The 22429-nt window shown below is 39.8% G+C and overlaps 1 protein-coding gene across 1 annotated transcript; it reads right to left on the bottom strand.

Annotated features, from left to right (window-relative positions):
- Positions 1-9628: 9628 nt before the first annotated feature.
- On the bottom strand, positions 9629-18337 carry hnf4b (hepatic nuclear factor 4, beta; the record flags this gene model as incomplete). Its single annotated transcript, XM_083890879.1, has 8 exons — positions 9629-9894; positions 10563-10715; positions 10821-10908; positions 11259-11414; positions 11800-11912; positions 14730-14824; positions 15080-15242; positions 18232-18337. 8 exons carry the CDS (start codon positions 18335-18337, stop codon positions 9629-9631), a joined length of 1140 nt encoding a protein of 379 aa, XP_083747005.1.
- Between the last annotated feature and the right edge of the window lie 4092 nt (positions 18338-22429).

Raw genomic sequence — 22429 nt, 5'->3', positions numbered from 1 at the left:
CTTAAGTTTCGTTTCACTTTTTTTTATTTGTATTTTCATTTTTTAAGAGATACTTCTACTGCTGTGCTGCTTCATTCTTATGGTATTTTGACCAAAGTATATCACAGACATGTTCATCAGGGAACTAGGTTCACTTGGACAAATAGGATATAATATGGGACCTTTAATGTGCTATGTCTGCAGTGTTTATTAGCATTTGTAAACTACTGTGAATGCAATGAATTTATTTAGCATTTGCAGAGCATTAAAGCTAACTGCTCTCCGGTAAAGCAGAGATGGAACAAACCGGACACTGCATCCTGTGTCACCTCTGCAGTGGAAAAACCCACTTTCAGAGAAGGTCGTCTTTGAGTCTCTGTCTCAGGTTCTCTCTGAGCTTCTCTGCATCTTAGAGGTCGAGGTCAATAACGTGAAGATGACGTTGTCCCTCATCCGAAACCTCCCCAGCTTTATCACTGTGTCTGTTTTTAGGGACGTTCACTCCTAAAGCAACAACTAAAGTCTGTCTAAAGTGAAGCATTGTTGTCCTTGCGTCGGGTAAACAGGGCACAGACTCAACACACACGTCTGCCTCGTCCTCACAAACACAGCTGTTCTCGCGTCCTCACGTCTGTTGCCCAGAATCCTCTGGGCCAAACAAAGCAACGCAGGTCGACACAGCAGCACGTTTGTGCTGAGCTCTGCAGAACGAGTATTAGTTTAGTTTAGAGCTCAAAGGCTTCGTCGTGTGGTGAGCGCTGACTTCTGCAACCTCTGTGCCCTAATGTGCTTTTGTCAGGGATATTAGTGTAACATCAGAAAATCCACTGCCTATAAACACATACACACACACACACACACACACACACACACACACACACACACACACACACACACACACACACACACACACACACACACACAAATCAAGAAATACAGCGGTGAGTCATGAATTGGCCTCGAATCACTGTAATTTCATCAGTTTGATCAGGGTTTCCCCGCGGTTTTCAGTGCAGTTTACGATCACAGTGAGCTCAGAATGGATGTTTCCCTCCGGCCTTGATTGTAATTATTTACATATGTGGTTGTTTATTGTGGTTTGTAATGGTATATAATTCAGGATGCACACAAATTGCAAAATATACGGAAATAATTACGAGGGGTGGAAAAATCTAACTGTTGCCGCAAAATAGATGTTTACCTCATTTAAGGGGAGACCTGATGACCTCAATATGTGATGTTGTGAAGATGCAAGTTAACAAATTCCTGTTTTATTCCAGTTATTAGTCATTCTGCAGCCACTTTTCTTCCACACAGGTTGTGTTGTGTTGTGTTGTGTTGTGTTGTGTTGTCAGTACCTGCTCTCTACGGTGGCCGACAGGGGCAAACGCACTGCAAACCCCAAAACACCAGCAAATAAGAAAACGCCAGCAAGTAACAAAACGGAAGTTCTCCGGGTCTGTGGGGGGCGCTGTCGTGCAGGTCTTTGACCACCCTGTTGACCCGCGGTGTTGGGCCAAAACTTTTTTTTTTTAATAAACTTTATTTAAACTTTTCCAGTACACATATACACATATACAAAATACCTCAAAGGGAATATAAAACTGCATCTCGTCATTTAGAAAGGATCCTCGATGTAACCTTGCCTTTGTTGCCATGTTGTGATTGATTTGTTTTCACTGTTGTATTTATTCTCAACAAACCCTTGTAGATTTTATTTATTTATTTTATTTTAGTTTTGATAAATGGATCTACGAGATGCAAATGTTATATTCCCTTTGAGGTATTTTGTATATGTGTATATGTGTACTGGAAAAGTTTAAATAAAGTTTATAAAAAAAGAGTTTTGCCCCGACACTGCGAGTCAACAGGTTGGTCGAAGACCTGCACGACAGCGCCCCCCACAGACCCGGAGCACTTCCGTTTTGTTACTTGCTGGCGTTTTCTTATTTGCTGGTGTTTTGAAGACACAGGAGGAAGAAGTGTTAAATGTGTGTGAGACGGAGGACGGAGTTTGGACTTTACTGTGAGGAAATATTCACTTTTTGACTAATATTTTTATAGCTGAATGTGCAGCTGATGTGGAAGTTGTGCAATTTGAATTTGATTGTCATCTGTATTTGTTTGAGCTGCTGAAAATGACGGAAATTGGTTGTTGTGATGAAACGTCATCCATGACACAAAACTACATCCCCCTCTTGTTCTTACTCATGTTTACTGTTTCTTATGTTTCATCTTCCTGGAAAAACACTCAGGAAAAACAAACAGGAACAAGCTCTTGAACACTGAACGTTGCAGATCTATAAACAAAACATCCTGGAATACTTGAAACCCACATTTAAAAATCACCTTTTAAGCTTGAACTTTTCTCTCTCCATCACTCAGACTGTCTGGGTCTTTGTTATTTTTTTTTGTTGTTTTTCTGAGACTTCACTCCTTCTCCAGGCCTTGAGTCCAGATGTTTGAGATCTGGATCTTCATTCCTCCAGGACACTCGCTCTCCTCCTTTGTTACATGATAGGTTTTGGCTCTCGTCGTCGCCCTCTTTCCAGCTCTTCATGGTGGAGATGTCGTGGCTCATGTCTTATCACATCATGTTGTCCTCCTGATTGTCCATATCTGCTCTGGACACGTGACAACTATTGCTGTCTGGCTGTCTTAGAAGACGAGATGGCTCCTCTGTTGCTCTTTCTGAAAGTTCTTCCGTCTCCTCGTCGTTTTGTTCTGATAGGAAACAGATTTGAACACGTCGTGAGGAAAGAAAGGCGTTTAGTGATATTGGTTTTCATAAATCGGATTTGACTGTTTTTCAGGTTGCAACTGTTCTGCATTTATTCCACTCTTGTAAAACCTCAGAGACTGAGACGTCGTCTCGTTAAAAGCTGCTTCAAACTCTTCTCGGCCACAGAATATTGAAGATAACGGGGCTTTGAGTTCTATCAGAGCTTTTTGTAACTTTATAGTTGTACTTTATAGCCGTCTTGCGTAAGAGTGGAGTGGTTTTTTGAAGCCTGAATGTGTCCTGACATCCCACTTTTGTCTGTCTCCATTACTGTAGTGGCACTAAATTTATTGGGCACCACAGTGCACTTAGGTTTGTGAGAGCACTCAAAGCTCCACATTCTTTGTTATTCCCGTCCCGGTTAAATCTACACGTCTGCAAACAATGTGGACTTCATCCAAGGTGAAGCTCATGCTCTTTGTTTGCATTTACTTCACAGAGTGAAGAGTAAAAGATGGTTCGTTTGTCAGGAACTGACACCGGATCTTATCTTGCTCCATTTTCTGGCCATAGCAATTACTCGTACTTGGAAAAATCCACCTTCTTTTTCCCCTCAATTGAATAATCTCGCTCCTATATTTATGGAGAGGTTTCCAAACACAATGAAGAAGTTGTTGTTGTTATTGTTGTTGTTGGTCTCTACCTGAGCCGACGGCAAAAGCCTCAGGAAAGTATGTTTCCCTGACCTCACTGAATAAACCGTCTTACTTAAGCATGTGTTTATTAACTCATCTTAAAACCCATTGTTATTCTTCTGCGTTCAACCCAGCATGAGACTCTGCTCTTGTTTTAGTGTTTTATTGTTTTTCATTGTTTAAACATTGTTACTTCTGTATAGTTTTATTGTTTTAATATATATAAATATATCTTTTTAATTGTTTTATTGTTTTTATTTCATCTCCTATGTTTTATGTGCCATGTTTTATTTATTTATTGTATTGTTAAGCACTTTGTCCCAGCTATAGCTGCATAAAGCGCTCTATAAATAAAGTTGAGTTGAGTTATTATAAGATGAACATTAGCAATGCTAATTACATCAGCTATCAGCATTTTTTTAAAACTTGACCCCCAGAGTGAACTGAATGGAACTTTTATTATCATTAGTGCTTCTACAGTATGATATCTGACGTGTTGGTTCCTGAATATATTAGTTTACTTTAACTTAAAGGCGCCATATGTAAGAATGTGGCCAAATACGCTTACTACACTCAAATTCAAAATACAGAGGTCTTTTAGGTTTGGTTTTCTCCGCCATTGTAGCTCAGACGTAACTGGCAACCCGTGGTTGCTCGGCAGCTGAGACTCTACTGACTGCAGTGATTGGTAGACGGCGGTAGGTGGCACCACATGAAGCCAAAACTTCATGTATTTTGTCTGTACTGTTGTTGTTGGTGAGTTCAGTTTGTTATATGAACATTATTCCTGAGTCTCTGTGACATATTAGGAGGATTTTATGATTTATTACATAATGCACCTTTAAAGCTGAAACTGCAGCTTAACTTTGTTAAAATATGGTTAAAATATATATAAAAAAGCTATGTTTATCAATGAATCCACTATGTGTTAATCTTCTTCACTTTGTATCATGAGAGAATGAGGGAAAGATGAAGAGGAAAACTTGAAGTCCATGATGTTATTGAATAAAGATCACGTCTCCTATAATCACTTATTTTTATTAATCAAATCCAGACCATTTATTTTCATCCGCACCAAATATTATCCTGTAACTCAATACTGGTATTTGACCTATTTTTCCACATTTGTAGAGCAATTATCTAAATAACCCTCTTCCACAATGTAGAAGGAAGTAAAAAAAGCCTCTAAATTGAATCTGCTCTGTCAGTCATGAAGTCACTCTTTACTAAAGTTTGTTCATTAAGAGCTAAAAATTGATAGAATTTGCCTTTTAGTAAAGTTTGTAAAGTAAATTTGTATTTTTTTATATAAATGATGTAATAATAAAATGCGATTTCATGGAAACTATATTTCACAGCCTCTCAGTTTTCAATCTTTGAAAGAGGAACAATGTGAAGTCGGCTTCTGTCTCTGGAATATTTTCCATTGTTATTGTGCGCCGTGAGCTTTGGAAGTTTGAGTGAATGCAATATATCTTCCTTCTATTCTCAGTGCTCAGTATTTAGAAAGAGGGTTTTCTAGTAATCCGTGCCGTTTGCCATCATTTAGGTTTCACTGTTGCGCTCCAACATTTGGCTCAGATACTGATTTGATTTCAACAGCCTCTAATTTAATGATGTCAGTTTTTCCCAACCTTTTCCCCGCTCCTGATCAAATCATAACGTGGTGCAGCTCAACTCTTCCTTGCCCTTCAGTGGAGAGAATCCAGCAGGTCTGTGGCCCGTGACAATATTCATACTCGGGCATCTTTTTAAATATAATTCGTTATATATAAAGCTTCATACTTGGGGAAAAAAAAGACAAAAATTCCACCTCTTGACTCCACGTTGAATGCGGAGGACGACGCTGAGAGCTGAGAGCAAGTGTTCAAGTGTTCTTAACACTGATCATGTTTGACAGATCAATAAGATCTGAGCTGTCAGGACACAGCAGGACTCTGAGGAGTCCAACATCACAGCAGAGTCACTGAAGAACCCTGACAACAACCATCTCATGTTCCTGTGTAATGTGAGAGAGCATGGACCGTTCTGTCATGTTTGTCACTTCATCTTTAATACATTATTTAATTTAAAGGTGACTTAAGTAGTTTACAGTGACATCTAGAGGAGAGGCTGAAATTTACAACAAAGAACTACTCCTCTGCTCACCCCCTCCCTTCCCTGAGCGTTCAAATGTCGTCCTCGTGGTCTTTCTCCGTGGTGCGGGCGTACGCTCAGGTCCTGGTGTTCCTTTAATCCGCTGTAAAACACGTGTGCTCACTAAAACACTACGGAAATTAATCAAAAAATATTATAAAGTGACTAGACAATGCAGGAGCACATAATATGTATAAAAAAGTGGATTTGGGTTATATAAACCCATAAATACTACACAGTGTCCCTTTAATCTATCCTTTCTTTAACCCTTTAAAGGCGCCAAATGTAAGAATGTGGCCAAATACGGTTACTGCACTCAAATTCAAAATACCGAGGTCTTTTAGGTTTTGTTTTCTCCGCCATTGTAGCTCAGACGTAAACTGACAACCCGTGGTTGCTCGGCAGCTGAGACTCTACTGACTGCAATGATTGGTAGATGGAGGTAGGTGGCGCCACATGCCAAAAACATGATTTCCCTCAGATGTATACATTTAATAGATTCTTACTGTGTTTGTTATTTGCATGAACACTTGAGAATCACTTTAGTTAAGGCTAAAACACAGACGCATAAACGTTGTTCACTTCTGAAGATTTCTGTCCCAGGAAGTGCGATCATTCTCCCGTGTGCATATATTTACAGTACTTTAAGTCACTGTAGCTGTAGCATGAATCCTAATCCCAGTCTTTTCCACAGTGTCCCACTGTTATGACAGCACGTCACGCTTCAGCTGACAGGAATCTGCCTGGTCCACATGAGCAGACTGTGTACTGTGTGCTGGTGTAAGAGTGCAAGCCAAGCGCAGACTGTGTATATACTGTCAGAGGGAAATGTAAACTCTGACAACACTTCCAGCGTCTGTGAAGAAGAGAATCACCTCGGTTTTATTGGCTTATATAATGTTATGTAAGTCATTTCAACAAAAGAAGTGTAAACACCACAGAGCTGACACTGACGTCACGCTGTCGTCCATATTTTTCTCATGAAAATGGAACAAATCAAGCTTCAAAACAAAGGTATTAATGATGAATCTGCTGTTTAAATGATCCACACGTTTGTGGATGTTGTTGCCAGAATCTTCAGGGAAGAAAAAAGGATGAATTTCTCTCAGTAATTAAAGTAAAACAAACAGAGCAGCAAGAACAAGTAATGGTTTCATGATGCAGAACACACGTGTGTCATTTTGTGATTTGCAGTGATTACAGTCCTAAGGTTCAGCAGAGTTCTGCAGAACCTCGACAGAGACTTTATCAAACGACCTCAGAAAAAGATGCAACATTCTCTTTCATCAAAATTCCAAATGTTAAATGTTAAAGATCAAACTTCACTTGTCGTCTTAACATCTCTGTTCAGATTGACCTGACACATCTTTGACCACAGAACAAGTGAAGAAAAAGGAAAACAGAGGGAAACAGATGTGTCTAAAAGGGTATTTGGTGCCCTCTGCTGGCAAATATAAGGTATTGCGCTCACTGCTCATGCTTTTGCAGTCTTTCAAAGTCCAGAATGTTATTTATCCAGCAATGAATGTGCTTTATGTTTAAAGTTTGACTAGAAATGTTATGTATGTTGTGTTTTAGTTCAGTCAACAATAAACTATGACAGATTAACTAAGGAATGATGATTGCTCTAATTTACTAGTAATGTCATGTTCAGATAAAGTATATCAAGCAAAGTAATTCAAACTTACTACTGTACAAAACACACAGGAAACAAAAGTCAGCATCTGGAGACAGTGATAACATAGAGCTCACTCACTCACGACTGCAGAGCCTTGTTTTGCTTTGGTTTGGTTTTTTAAAATGAATAAAAAATTCCTGTGTGATTATGTGATAAAAAAGGTTTCCAAGAAAAAAATAACAAACACAATGCAATAAGTTTTCTTTGTGTGAGTTCTGAGGATTCATCTCAGCCCAAGGTCCAGCTCTGAATCCTAGGTTTAAAGGTTGTAATGAAAAGATTTGTCCACAGCAGTCATGGGTCATGGCACTGGTTTGTGTCTGTGTACACAGTCTGTGTTGTGTCTTCCTGGTGTGGACAGGTGTCTCTGGTCTGGTCCACTGTGGACAGGTGTCTCCGGTCCACTGTGGACAGGTGTCTCTGGTGGACAGGTGTCTCTATGTGGACAGGTGTCTCTGTGTGGACAGGTGTCTCTGATCCACTGTGGACAGGTGTCTCTGGTGGACAGGTGTCTCTATGTGGACAGGTGTCTCTATGTGGACAGGTGTCTCTGTGTGGACAGGTGTCTCTGTGTGGACAGGTGTCTCTATGTGGACAGGTGTCTCTGTGTGGACAGGTGTCTCTATGTGGACAGGTGTCTCTGATCCACTGTGGACAGGTGTCTCTGTGTGGACAGGTGTCTCTATGTGGACAGGTGTCTCTGTGTGGACAGGTGTCTCTGATCCACTGTGGACAGGTGTCTCTTGTGGACAGGTGTCTCTATGTGGACAGGTGTCTCTATGTGGACAGGTGTCTCTATGTGGACAGGTGTCTCTGGTGGACAGGTGTCTCTGGTCCACTGTGGACAGGTGTCTCTGGTGGACAGGTGTCTCCGGTCCACTGTGGACAGGTGTGTCTGGTGGACAGGTGTCTCTATGTGGACAGGTGTCTCTGGTGGACAGGTGACAGGTGTCTCTGGTCCACTGTGGACAGATGTCTCTATGTGGACAGGTGTCTCTATGTGGACAGGTGTCTCTGGTGGACAGGTGTCTCTGGTGGACAGGTGTCTCTGGTGGACAGGTGACATGTGTCTCTGGTGGACAGGTGACAGGTGTCTCTGGTGGACAGGTGTCTCTGTGTGGACAGGTGTCTCTGTGTGGACAGGTGACAGGTGTCTCTGGTGGACAGGTGTCTCTGGTGGACAGGTGACAGGTGTCTCTGGTGGACAGGTGTCTCTGGTGGACAGGTGTCTCTGTGTGGACAGGTGACAGGTGTCTCTGGTCCACTGTGGACACAATAACAGCATTTCTGTGTCTCTGCACATCAGCACTGGTCTGTGTGAGCAGCAGGAAAACCAGTGTGAGGAGCTGCATGAAGAGAACAGACATATTATATATTATATTAATGCTTATTTAACTGTTAATGCTACAGTGATTATCAATGAACTTTCATTTTTGGCAGAAAAAGAAGAATGATGTGGAAACGTGTGAGTGAACAGATACAAAGGCACGAGTATGAAGGGAATTTAATTCACTTCATTTAAAGCCAACATTTAAAGCAAGTAACTGTTTTACAAACTGATGGAGGATGAAACATGTGATTGTTCAATTTCTGATTGTTGTGTTTGTCTTTGTGATTGTATTTTGTGATTGTTGTGAATGTTGTGTTTGTGATTATTGTGTTTGATTGTTGTTTGTGATTGTTCAGTTAGTGATTGTTCAGTTAGTGATTATTGTGAATGTTGTTTGTGATTGTTGTGGTTGGGATTGTTCAGTTTCTGATAGTCTTGTTTGTGTTTGTGATTGTAGTGTGTGATTATTTGTTGTTTGTGATTGTTGTGAATGTATTTATGATGGTTGTGTTTGTGATTGTTGTTTGTGATTGTTCAGTTTGTGATTGTTGTGTCTGATTGTTCAGTTTGTTATTGTTGTGATTGTTGTATGTGAATGTTGTGTTTGTGACTGTTGTGTTTGTGATTGTTCAGTTTCTGCTAGTTGTGTTTTTTGATTGTAGAGTGTGTGATTATTTGTTGTGTTTGTGATGGTCGTGTTCGTGATTGTTGTTTGTGATTGTTGTGAATGTTGTGTTTGTGATTGTTCAGTTTGTGATTATTTGTTGTGTTCGTGATTGTTGTCTGTGATTGTTCAGTTTGTGTTTGTTGTGTCTGATTATTGTTTGTGATTGTTGTCTCGTTGTTTGATTGTTGTGTCTCATTGTTGTTTGTGATTGTTGCTTGTGTTTGTTGTGTTGTGTTAGTGAGTGCTCACATGTTGCAGCGTCACTCATGACAGAGGAGCAGTTTTCAGCTGAAGCTCTTTGTTGGTCTTGAGTCTTGCTGTTGTCTGAAAGAAGAGGAGATTATTGTTGCTAAAATCTAAACATGCAAAAGTCAACAGTGGGAACTCAGTGACTGTTACAGTGAACAGCTCAGTAAATTCTCTAGCAGCTTGTACTCGTTTCATGTTGATTTTTGGCTTCCTCTCCCAGCAGCATCTCCAGTAAAAGACTGTCCATCCTGGCTTCACCCAGCAGTTGTGCTAAATGCAGAGTCTCCACCATCTGCCAGGCCACACTCTGCAGAGCAGGAAGAGTCAGCAGCAGCTCACCAAACCTTCCCCTCTGCTCACACGTCGCTTCTTCCAGCAACAGTTGGGCTTGGAAACGTATATTTCTGATGAGTCGAGGACTTTTCAAGCCCGAACAGTCTGAGAGACACAGGCCAGGGACAATGTTAGAGAAGAGAGATCATGCAACAAAAAGACTACAACTTTTTACCAAAAGTGCACAAATCTATTGAAGATAATCGGATAATAAGAAAAAATGAATGGGCATAATTTTCAGTCGATCACTAAACAACAGGTTGATATTGAAAGATAATAATACAGAAGTATCTTCAACAGAATGATTGAAAAGGTGTTTAAATACAACAATAACAGCTTAATTATTGTAAATAATCTAAAGTCTAGACAGAATCAAACCACTATATTTGCCAGTTCATTCGTCCTCATGTTCTCTGGTTTTCTGTGCATCTCAAACTGGGCTTTGTCAAGCAATACTATCAGACCTGACACAGGGAGAGTGCGTGTGAATACAGTGGCAGGTGAAGAAAAAACCTCTTCATCCCGTCATAGAGCTGAAAGACCAGGATTCTTTAGCAGCAGAATTAACTTCTGAAACTCGTCGTACTCCAACCTGCTCTCGTTTGTCTTGCTTTTTTAGCTCAATGTTGCTGTTGTCTCCGTTATGTCCTCACATAACAGAGACAGTTATGTGGAGCTGATAGTTTTCATCATTTGAAACAACCTCTTAATGCCAACGCTGTCACACATCCTGACTTTAAAACCTTCCTGAACCTCTCTTAGAGTCGACTGACCAGGGTTAAAGAAGACGATCGTTTTGAGGACGGCGAACTCCGTGTCTGTGACGTCCAGCTCTCTGAAAGGCTTCACCAGCTCCTCTTGAATCCTGAAGGCCACTCTGGACACTTCCATCTGTGCACCACTCAGGGGGATCACAAAGTCATTTCCTGCTCAATAAACACAAACGCGTGTTCTTAAAATGTAAAATGTGTCACAACAATATGCAAAACCTATAAATATAATTCCCTCAGGATGTAAGTGGACAATCTTACCCAGAAGAATAAGATCGTTGTAAGGAAGAGAACGTTTGGCTGCACCGAGAATGAGATGCTCTGCAGAGTGAGTTCGTAGCAAAGTGACCTACAAACACAGATATTCAGACACGTTGGCCATTATTATTTCATTCTGTAAATAATAACAAATGTTTAAATTAACAATGTATGTGTGACAGTAACACCATAAGATTAAATTTAACACTAATATAGCTCAAATACACTCTTGAATAGTTTTAAATTCAGTTATTTTAATCATAAAGCACCACTAACATTTACATTTAACTCCAATATCAGATAAAATACGCTCAGGAAAAGTCTAAAGTGAAATGCTTCCAATGAAAAAGAAGCTTTGATAATAGTTGGTTTTTATTAGAAATGTTGTTAAGTCAACTATTTAACGTTATTTTAACTCTGGGAAATGCATCGTCTTCTCACCCTGTCGTCTAAAGGGAGGCTGCAGAACTCTGGGATGTGTTTGGTCCACTCCACCAGCAGGAGGAGTTGCTGCTTCATGGACTGAAACACATCAGCGATGCAGGCCGTCTTCTTGGCGTCGACGTCGTGACTCTGAGGTGAGAGCAGCACTGAGGGCTGAGGTCAGAGAAGCAACATGTGAGGCTTCATATGAGGAAGATGAGGAAGGTGATGATGCTGATGATGCGTTTATATGTGCTGTGGTGAGATGAGGCAGGTACGAGAGGTTCTGGACATCATAAAACAGCTTTCTCTGCACTTTTACATGCAAAATTGAATCACGTTATTATTATTCATTTGAAGGCGATTGAACACAATCCCAGATCAAGTTAGTGCAATTAAATTGCCTGTGATTAGACGTGGTCCCTTGGCAGCGAGTAACTGAATACAGCCGGCAGCTACAAGCAGGATTTAACCGCTGCTCATTTAAAGTCTTTGTCTCTGACTCCCGTGACGAGCGTGTTGTCGAGCATCATACGAAGTGTCAGGTGTGTGTGTTTACCTGTTGCACGCTGGCCTCTGCTCGCAGCAGCACAGTGATGCACAGAGAGCTCACAGTCTGTGCTTTGGCTCCTCCTCTGTGAACGCTGATGCAGTCTCTCTCATTCTGAACAGCTGCAGATCCCAGAGAATAAACAGCATCGAAAACAGAGAAGATCGACTCTTTGACTGCACAATGTCCCTCTGTGCTCTGTACTGTGACATTAAAGCTCCCATAGAGTGGTCCTGTTGCACATATATGTTAGTTATGGAGGTCTACTTACATACATTAACTTGTTTTTATGCTCAAAAACCTCCTAGTTGCTGTAAACGAGCCGATAGAAATCCTCTTTTCTGACGCTGTTTCCCAGCCGCGATATTTCAGACTCAAGACTCAAATGTCTTGTGATTGGCCAGTACCCGGAAGTGACATATTCAGCACACCCGCTCTCAGAAGCACAGCTCCCCCCTCTGGAACAGTGGATGCACTGCTCCTCATTATCAAAACATTGTTTTAACAGTGTTTAAAAATAGCTTCTTCACGACTCCCCGCCTCAGTCCCTTTGACGACCTTTGACCCGGAGTCAGACCCAGAGTCAGACCCAGAGTCAGAAGACACTGTCGCTCGTGAAACACCTCCACAACGGACGTTATTCTTCTTCTGCGGTTCAACGTACGCAACCGGATGTGCCCGGACTAGTGCCCGGAGCAGGACGATCTGCTTACGTAACCGGACCGGGTTTTTTCAGAGATCTCGCTGAGCCCGAGATTACAATAAAACACAGCGTTCTCAGCAGTGACTGAACTGTTTGTTTAGAACCTTCAGGGCTTCATAAACAAGGTAATGGCGCAGATACACAATGTTAAAGGCGCCATATGTAAGAATGTGGCCAAATACGGTCCCTACATTCAAATTCAAAATACCGAGGTCTTTTAGGTTTCGTTTTCTCCGACATTGTAGCCCAGACATAACTGGCAACAGCTGAGACTCTACTGACTGCAATGATTGGTAGACGGCGGTAGGTGGCGCCACATGACGCCAAAACACGATTTCAAAACATAAACATGATTTGCAGTCTGCAAAAGATATTTTTTTAATGCAAATATTTTGTCTGTACTGTTGTTGTTGGTGAGTTCAGTTTGTTATATGAACATTATTCCTGAGTCTCTGTGACATATTAGGAGGATTTTATCATTTATTACATAATGCACCTTTAACTGTGTGAGATTGGTGCTGATGCTAGTGAGCGAGACTCAGAGATCCTCAGCGTATGTTTGCACTCTCTGTGGATCTCATTTGAATATCCTGATGTTAACAGCTCTTTACATTCACCGCTGACAGTAACAAATGGACACGGACGAGCGGATGCTTGATGGTGTGGATTATGTTTAGCTCCACATGTTGATGACCCTGCTGTGAACGTACACCGAGGAAAAGAGTGGCGCCGAAAAAAGCCTCCAGTGTAGGTTTGGAAAGTCAGACAACAGGACATACGCGTACGTGTCAGAGTAATCCATCATCAGAGCTGACTCCTCATATCAAATAATCAGGAGTGTATTCATCAAACTGCAGGAGATGGAGTGCGTCTCTCTGGCCTGGTTCTACATGACAATGTCAGAAATTAATCTTTGGAGCAACATCAGTTACGTCTGAACTGGGAGGAACAGTTTCAGAGGTCGAGTGTAGAATGAGTGCAGTCCAGGCAGACGCTGTTTGTTTTCTTTCTTTCTGAAAGTGATTCCGCCGCCTGTTACACAAACCGGGCAAATTAGGGAAGAGAACTTTTGTAAATGTGTAGCCTTGGCCTTCACTTCAGGGGGTTTGTGAGCAGCATCTTTCCAGAAAAAAAAAAATGCAAAGCAAATATTTGCCCCTACACAGTCACGTTAATTATTCATGTGTGGGGACTGTTCACGGCTCCTCTAATCACATCTCGTTCTCCCTGCTCAACTGTGCAAGTCGGTGGAAAATAGGGCTAAAGATTCACATAGTGCACATAAATACACGTGGCAAATCAATGCGGACACACTCACTGTATCTCAAGATATGAATTAAAATGTGTTTTTCCCTCCATTGTAAACCTCTCATGATTCCACAGCTCCTCCTCCTTTGCTCTATAGACGGGAGAAGAGCAGTGAACTTTAAAGTTTGGGATGGTGATCTGAAACTTGTATATGTGCACATTCTTGTGGATTGATAATAACTAGTGCAGTGCCTGTAGGAAGTATGTATTCCTATAGTGGGAGCTGAAGAAGATTCTTCAGTTAATGTAATGCATGATAAGGAACGTAAAGGCTAACATAATACAAACACTGTGCAACCTCATTAGGCACAGCATGGATGTACCTAATGTTTTTTCGAAGAAACTCAGTTCACTTTCAAAGTGCATCAGGGCAAAAGGATAATTTCCTGAATTTCAAAAATTCATTAAAATTATTCCTTAAGAGGTTTTCAAATATTTTCAACGGATTCTTGTTCAGGGCGATGCCGTCTATTATGGTGGTAAATTTCAAGTTATTCCGACATACTTTTTGTTTTTTTGAAGAAAGTCAGCTCTCTGGCAAAGTAGATTATTTCCTGGATTTCAAAAATGCATTAAAACTATTCCTTAAGAGGTTTAAATATTTTCAACAGATCCTTGTTCAGGGTGTTGCTGACTATTATGGTGGTAAATTTCAAGTCATTTCGAGATACTTTTTGATTTTGAGATTAAAGTCAGCTCACTGTCAAAGTGCATCTGGGCAGATGGATCATTTCCTGAATTTCAAAAATTCATTAAAATTATTCCTCAAGAGGTTTGCAAATATTTTCAACGGATCCTTCAGGGCGATGCCGACTATTATGATGGTAAATGACAGACACACAGACGGAACTTGCTTTACAGACAGATGCTTGTAGAATTTTAAAGACACGGTGCATTTAATAAAAGAGGAAAGACATTTTCGGCTGACCTTCCTTTTTCATTCCAGCCTCGACACACTTCTGTAATCTGCAGTAGCGACACTGGTTCCTCTTGTCTTTGTCCACAGTGCACTGTCTGTCAAACCTGAGGAGTTCAGTTGAATATTTGTCAGGAGAAACCACAGCTACATGTGAATATTGTCAGGTTTAAGAACTGATTATAGATCTTCTCTTGAGCAGCACTGAGTTATGTTAACACAAACTAATGGCTCAGTCAACAGCAACTTTGTTATTATTCCTGGTGAGTATATATATGTTTTTTAGAGTTTATTTAACATGATGGCAGAAAAACAATGTATACAATAAAGTGTTGAATAATGAATGATGTGTTTTTCATCACCTGCAGGTGTACGCGTGGTTGTTTCGAACGCTCCTCCTGAAGAAGCCCTTGCAGCCGTCGCAGCTGGATGCACCGTAGTGTTTACCTGTGGCTCTGTCTGAGCAAATGGAACATTGGGATGTTCCTCTCTCAGACTGGGATGGCGATAAGGTCGGTGCTGACGCTGTGAATTAACAGAGAAACCACTCAGAGGGTAAAGCTACATCAACACTGCTCAGTTTTTCTTTAAAAGACAAAAACAGAAACTGAATCTTTATCTATACGACGACCAAAATGGAATAATCTCTTCCTTGAGCCAAACACAACATCAGGGGTTCTCAAAGTTTTGACACCTGAGGGTCAATTTAGGAATCCAACATTGGACTGAGGGCCGCCAAAGAAAGAAAACCAGAAAAAAATCCATTTGTAATCATTTTAATGACCAGATTTTATATATATAAATATAAGCGTTAATAAAACGTAATATAAGCATTAATATAATAACGCTTTATAATTTACTGGGTAATTACCCAGTATTTTGGCCATTTTTCTTACCTTCTAATTACAGGTTAATACCAAGTAACACATTTCTGTTATATTTACTAGCTACCTGCTTATTACCAGCTTATAACCCAATAAAACACAAAAATTCACCATATAGAAACCAGGTAAATGCCCAGTATTTTTGTTTACACTTATTGGTCTGTATCCAGTAATGTCCAATAAATAATGTTATTCACTGCGGGGCCGCCAGAAATGTTTCTGCGGGCCGCCATTGGTCCCCGGGCTGCACTTTGAGAACCAATGATGTACATCCTCAGAGAATCTGTCCTTTTCTTTTTGAATTATGGAGCTCAGACAATAACAACATAAAACATACAGCGTTATGTATATATATATATATTTTTAAAAATATACTGATGAAATGTTTGAACAGGGTAGAGAAATTGCTCTTTGACCTTTAAAACCCCTCATATTTGGTCCGGAATGAATAAATAAATACCCCCGTGCCTCTTCTAACGAGCCCCAAAGCGTCCGAGACAGATGAGTGTGTGTGTGTGTGTGTGTGCTTAGTTAAGAGCAGACGCCGTGATGGACGCCGTCGCTCATCATCGTCTCTGTGATGAACTCACAGCCCCTTAAATATCACCTCGGCACCTTTTATATAGGTTTAGTAGCAGCAGTGGTGATAATGAAAGAAGGTTATATAGGTGGGGGGGGGGGGGATTGCAGGTTATTACCCGAGAAGAAGAGAAAACTCCCCATTTAATTAAAGCAGTTAGAGGTCAGTGACCTTCAGTGACCTTCAGTGACGAGTCACATTCCACTGCTCTCTGCTGTGTTTAAATTCTCCTCCTATGTTTCTGTAAATTGCATCTTGCCGCTGTTTGACTGACTCTTTAAGAGCTGACCATCACATCCATGTTCTCAGAGCGGTGTGCTGCACAGACCCCGGGCAATAATGTATGTAAATTGCATACTTAGTTTAGGGAGATGAAGCAGCGAGGGATTGCAATTTAACAGGGAAAATGCTTTCTGTGGTCAAAGATCAGCGAGATTGAATTAAGAGATTAAAATACATTTGCCTCGCAGTTATCTGCAGCTGAAGAAACGCTCTGTTGGTAAAAGCTTTTTTCATTTAAAGTGGAAAAGGAAAACGGCCGTGGTTTAGTTTAGTTTAGTTGAGCTGAGCCTCGGTTATGAAATCTACAGAGGACGCAATTATCAACATGAAAACAAAATGAGATCAGAATGAAAGGATGAGATTATTTCACGAATATTTTACGACAAATCACTGATGTGTCTCCAACTCTTGGACTTTAAATGACTTGCTTAAAGCTCACATAGAGTGGTCCTGTTGCACATATATGTTAGTTATGGAGGTCTACTTACATACATTAACTTGTTTTTATGCTCAAAAACCTCCTAGTTGCTGTAAACGAGCCGATAGAAATCCTCTTTTCTGACACTGTTCCTTAGCCGCGATATTTCAGACATAAATCTCACACCCAGAAGACTGTGTTGTGATTGGCCAGCCAGCGTAGAGCCTTCCTAACTGTCTTGTGATTGGCCAGTACCCAGAAGTGACATATTCAGCACACCCGCTCTCAGAAGCACAGCGCCCCCCTCTGGAACGGTGGATGCACTGCTACTTATTATCAAAACATTGTTTTAACAGTGTTTAAAAATAGCTTCTTCACAACTCCCCGCCTCAGTCCCTTTGACGACCTTTGACCCGGAGTCAGACCCAGAGTCAGAAGACACTGTCGCTCGTGAAACACCTCCACAACGGACGTTATTCTTCTTCTGCGGTTCAATGTACGCAACCGGATGTGCCCGGACTAGTGCCCGGAGCAGGAGGATCTGCTGTTCAGGAGAACCGCTGTTTACGTAACCGGACCGGGTTTTTTCAGAGATCTCGCTGAGCCTGAGATTACAATAAAACACAGCGTTCTCAGCAGTGGCTGAACTGTTTGTTTAGAACCTTCAGGGCTTCATAAACAAGGTAATGACGCAGACACACACTAAAAAACAGCCTTAATAGGTCCACTTTAATAAAGAAAAATGCTTGTTAGTTGCAGCCATATATACATGTATACATTTCTGTTTCTGAAGATAATAACTACCACAATTTTAGACGAGCAACAAGAGATAAAATGCTATAATCTTGTGTTTGTTCAGGTTGATTTAGGTCAGGGGTCTTTAACCTGTGGCTCTGGAGCCTCATGTGGCTCTTCAGCCTCTCTGCAGTTTCTCCTTCTCATGTTTTTCACTCTTTTTTTGTGCAGATAAAGGCGCAAATAAGTGTTTTGTTATTTTCTTTGTCTTTGAAAAACCTTCTCCGAAATTCATTAAACAAATGTGTACATAAAGATGTACACATTTGAAGTACTTTCCTTCTTTAGATCCATGTACTATTTCATTTTAAAGTCGTTTTTCCACACATTAGAGGTTGGGTATCAACCTGCGACAAACTGTAGTTATTTAAATAGAGTATATATGTATTTAAAAAAAAAACATAATTTTTTTTTAATCTTCATTTTAAGGAGCAGTTTTTTCCAGTTTTGCAGCTCCAGATTATTATTTTTTTGGGGTGGAGAGGGGACAAAAATGTCCCTTTTCATTCTAAAGGTTGCAGAGCCCTGATTTAGGTGAATTTGAAGTCATCTCACCTGTTGTCGCTGTTTGCAGTGGCGTCACCATGGTGTTGTTTAAATGTCCGGTGTCTGTGCTGTGATCGGTGATCTCCAGGTTCAGGATGGTCCCGGTCAGCTTCATGGTCCTGATGAGCCTCTTTACGTTTTTTAAGGTCTTCAAAACTGATACATGTGCAAAAATCCACCAGTTCCAACTCGGTTTCTCTAAAATAAAGGTCTTTAAAACATAACCTCGTATGATTTATTATCTTTACAATGTCTGATTCAGATGTTGACGCTGCTGCTCTGTGATGTTACAGCTCTTAAAGTGTCCACTGTCTGTTTGCTTGTTTCTTATCAGTAAAGCGTACAAAGGGGAGAGTTCAGAAAAGAGATTAAAAACAGATAAACACTGTGAGAAAAGGCTCAGACGTGCACCATGAAACGCATCCACCGAAATAAATGTCATCACAGAGCGTCAATAATGTCAAAGTACAAGTCCATAGGTTGCACACGGGGATATCTGCTATTTAATTAGAGCAGAAAATTTACATGACCACTGTGTTAGCTTTAGCGAGTCAATAAAACTCTGTAAACAAACACAGTCTACACATGCTGCTGGATTCACCTTTGCTTTTAGTTTGCACGGAAACCTTTAACCCAATTTAAAACAAAACACAGTCAAACATCACCAGAGTTTGACTTCTTTAGAATCCATTTCATCTGAATCGGGGGTTCTTGACACCTGAGGCCAATTTAGGAACCCAACATTGGACTGAGGGCCGCCAAAGGAAAAAAAACAGAAAGAAATCGCATTTGTAATCATTTTAATGACCAGATTGCAGTTCCACAGTTTAGCGTAATAGTAATAATATAAACGTTAATATAATGTAATGTAAAGGCGCCATATGTGAATGTGGCCAAAAACAGTTACTACATTCAAATTCAAAACACAGAGGTCTTTTAGGTTTCGTTTTCTGACGTAACTGTTCAACCCGTGGTTGCTCTGCAGCTGAGACTCTACTGACTGCAATGATTGGTAGACACATGACACCAAAACATGATTTCAAAAACATAAACATCATTTGCAGTCTGCAAAATATATTTTTTAAGGCAAATATTTTGTCTGTACTGTTGTTGTTGGTGAGTTCAGTTTGTTATATGAACATTATTCCTGAGTCTCTGTGACATATTAGGAGGATTTTATGATTTATTACATAATGCACCTTTAAGTAATATAAGCGTTAACATAATGTAATTTAAGCATTAATACAATAACAATAACAGTAATTACCCAGTATTTTGGCCATTTTTCTTACCTTCTAATTACAGGTTAATACCAAGTAACACATTTCTGTTACCATATATATTTACTAGCTACCTGCTTATTACCAGCTTATAACCCAATAATACACTAAAATTCACCATATAGAAACCAGTTAAATACCCAGTATTTTTGTTTACACTTATTGGTCTGTATCCAGTAATGTCCAATAAACATTTAACAAGCTTAGTAGCTCCTGAATTAAAACTATCAACTGTAATTAATTGCAGGGCCGCCAGAAATGTTTCTGTGGGCCGCCATTGGCCCCCGGGCCGCACTTTGAGAACCAATGATCTAAATCTTCTTTACTCAAATACTGAAAAAAAAACAAAAAACAAAGCAGATGTATTGTGTATTTTCGATGTATATGTCAGTCGGTGTGTGTGTGTGTGTGTGTGTGTGTGTGTGTGTGTGTGTGTGTGTGTGTGTGTGTGTGTGTGGGATGGAGTTTTGAAAAAGTGAAAGACACGGATAAAGGTGATCTTGGTCATTTTTTTTTACAAATTATAAAAAATTATATGTCAGGCCACATATGAGCTTTGGCAGCTCTGATATCCATCATACTTTGGTGTAATGGGATTTCCTGGGTGAGCAGCACTCCTTTCTTGAATGTCACGCTAGGCCGCAGGTCAGACCTCCCGTGGCAGTGGCTCACACACACACTACAGCTCTGCTTGTGTGATTGATGGATGATGGAAAGAACGAAGAACGATAGAAAGAAAGAACGAAAGAAAGAAAGAAAGAAAGAAACATATCTGACTGCAGAATCGTCTCTGCTGTGAGATTCTGTCAGACAGGAGTTAAAATAACCCATAAATATAGATTGTCTGATTTTGAAAATCACATTTAAAACTACAGAAAAAATAACCAACTTAGTTCTAAACAACTTTTCTCCAGTCTTATGCATTTCTTTTGTTTACCTCAGATTTAGAGGTAAACAGAGGTTAGATTTATTATAGATATTATAAGGCTTGTTTTCTATGGAAGCCTGTTTCCGCCACTTGGGGAAAGTCATAGTTATAATTATGACACAATCTCAAAATAATGAGATAAAAAGTCAAAATTATGAGATAACAAGTCAAAATTATGAGATAAAAAGTCGAAATTATGAGATAGAAAATTTGAAGATATCTCATAATTTGATTTTTCATCTCATAATTTCGATTTAAAATGTCAAAATTATGACTTTAAATCTCAAAATTACGACTTCATTTCTCATAATTATGACTTTCTATCTCATAATTTTGACTTTTTATCTAATTCTTTCCAGTTAAAATCTCAAAATGGTAACTTTTAATCTCATACTTTCAAAAATCTCAAAACTACGACTTAAAGTCTCAAAATTATGACTTTTAATCTCAAAATTATGACTTTATTTCTCATAATTATGAATTTTAATCTCAAAATTACTACTTAATTTCTCATAATTATGACTTCTATCTGATAATTTTGACTTGCTATCTGGCAGTGGCAGAAACGGGCTTCCATATTTCTGTCTGTCCACTGGGGGGAGACAAAGTACATGACATCAGGCCTCACTTTGACTCTGAACAAAAGCTTTCTCAAACATGGCCTCATCAAGGTCGCTGTAAAACAACTCTCATCTACTTGATATTTGTTCATGTTGCTTTTCCCTGTGATAAAACACAGCATGTGTGTAACTTTAAATCATAAACAAATGTCCTCAACTGCTGATGAACTGTGATTTCCCAGCATGCCTCACATTTGAGGAATCTCTCCAATAACCTTTGACTTATTTGATATTTTCTCATTGTGCCCAGTCTTGATGCATATCTGGTTCATTCAGTATCAGGATAATTATCCACAAAATAAAACCTTCACTATAATTATGATGCTAAGGATCAAAGAGTTCTTTCTAATGTTTGGTAATAAATAAGAAATAACATTTTATTACATATAATTTCTCTCTAAATTTTCTCTCCGCTTCCTAAATCCAAACATTTAAGTGTTATTTGTCTTGGAGAAACATTTCAGAATCATGTTTCTTAATCAAAAACACCGTCTGACTCTTCACCAACTCATACATATGTACAGTATATTATCTGTCGTGACCTCTGTCTAAACTGTACGGTGGCCCTGAGGTGCAAAACACAAACAAAAAAGCAGAAAACACAAACGCGACGACACTGGTCCATCGCGGGAAACAACGTTTTTCGTTGTTGTTTTTTGAGTTGCGTTTCCGTTTTGACATGCATTTCCGTTGTGTTGTCTGCTTTTTTGTTTGCGTTGTGTGATTTGTGTTTGCATTGTGGGTTAATGTCATTAACCCACAATTCGTGTTTTCTGCTTTTGCGTTTGCGTTGTGAGTTAATGTTTTTGTTTTCTGCTTGTGTGTTTGTGTTGTGTGATTTGTGTTTCCGTTTTGAGTTAATATCTTTGTGTTTCTGCTTTTGTGTTTGCGTTGTGTGATTTGTGTTTGCGTTGTGAGTTAATGTTTTTGTGTTTTCTGCATTTGTGTTTGCGTTGTGAGTTAATGTTTTCGTGTTTTCTGCTTTTTTGTTTGCGTTGTGAGTTAATGTTTTCTGCTTTTGTTTGTGTTGTGAGTTAATATTTTTGTGTTTTCTGCTTTTGTGTTTGCGTTGTGTGATTTGTGTTTGCGTTGTGAGTTAATGTTTTTGTGTTTTCTGCTTTTGTGTTTGTGTTGTGTGATTTGTGTTTGCGTTTTGAGTTAATGTTTTTGTGTTTTTTGATTTGCATTTGTGTTTTGCGTTTGTGTTTTTTGATTTGCGTTTGTGTTTTTTGATTTGCGTTTTTTGATTTGCGTTTTTTGATTTGTGTTGTGTTTTGCGTTTGTGTTTTGCACCTCAGGGCCACCGTAGAACAGTCCATAGTACTAGTGACATAAAAAAAACTATCAGGGCATGAAGAAATATAATCAAAAGGAAATCT

The sequence above is a fragment of the Microchirus variegatus genome (assembly GCF_963457635.1).
Source record: "Microchirus variegatus genome assembly, chromosome: 6".
Classification (NCBI taxonomy): domain Eukaryota; kingdom Metazoa; phylum Chordata; class Actinopteri; order Pleuronectiformes; family Soleidae; genus Microchirus; species Microchirus variegatus.
Note: the sequence above shows the minus strand (reverse complement) of the source record. Positions and strands in the feature narration are given on the sequence as shown.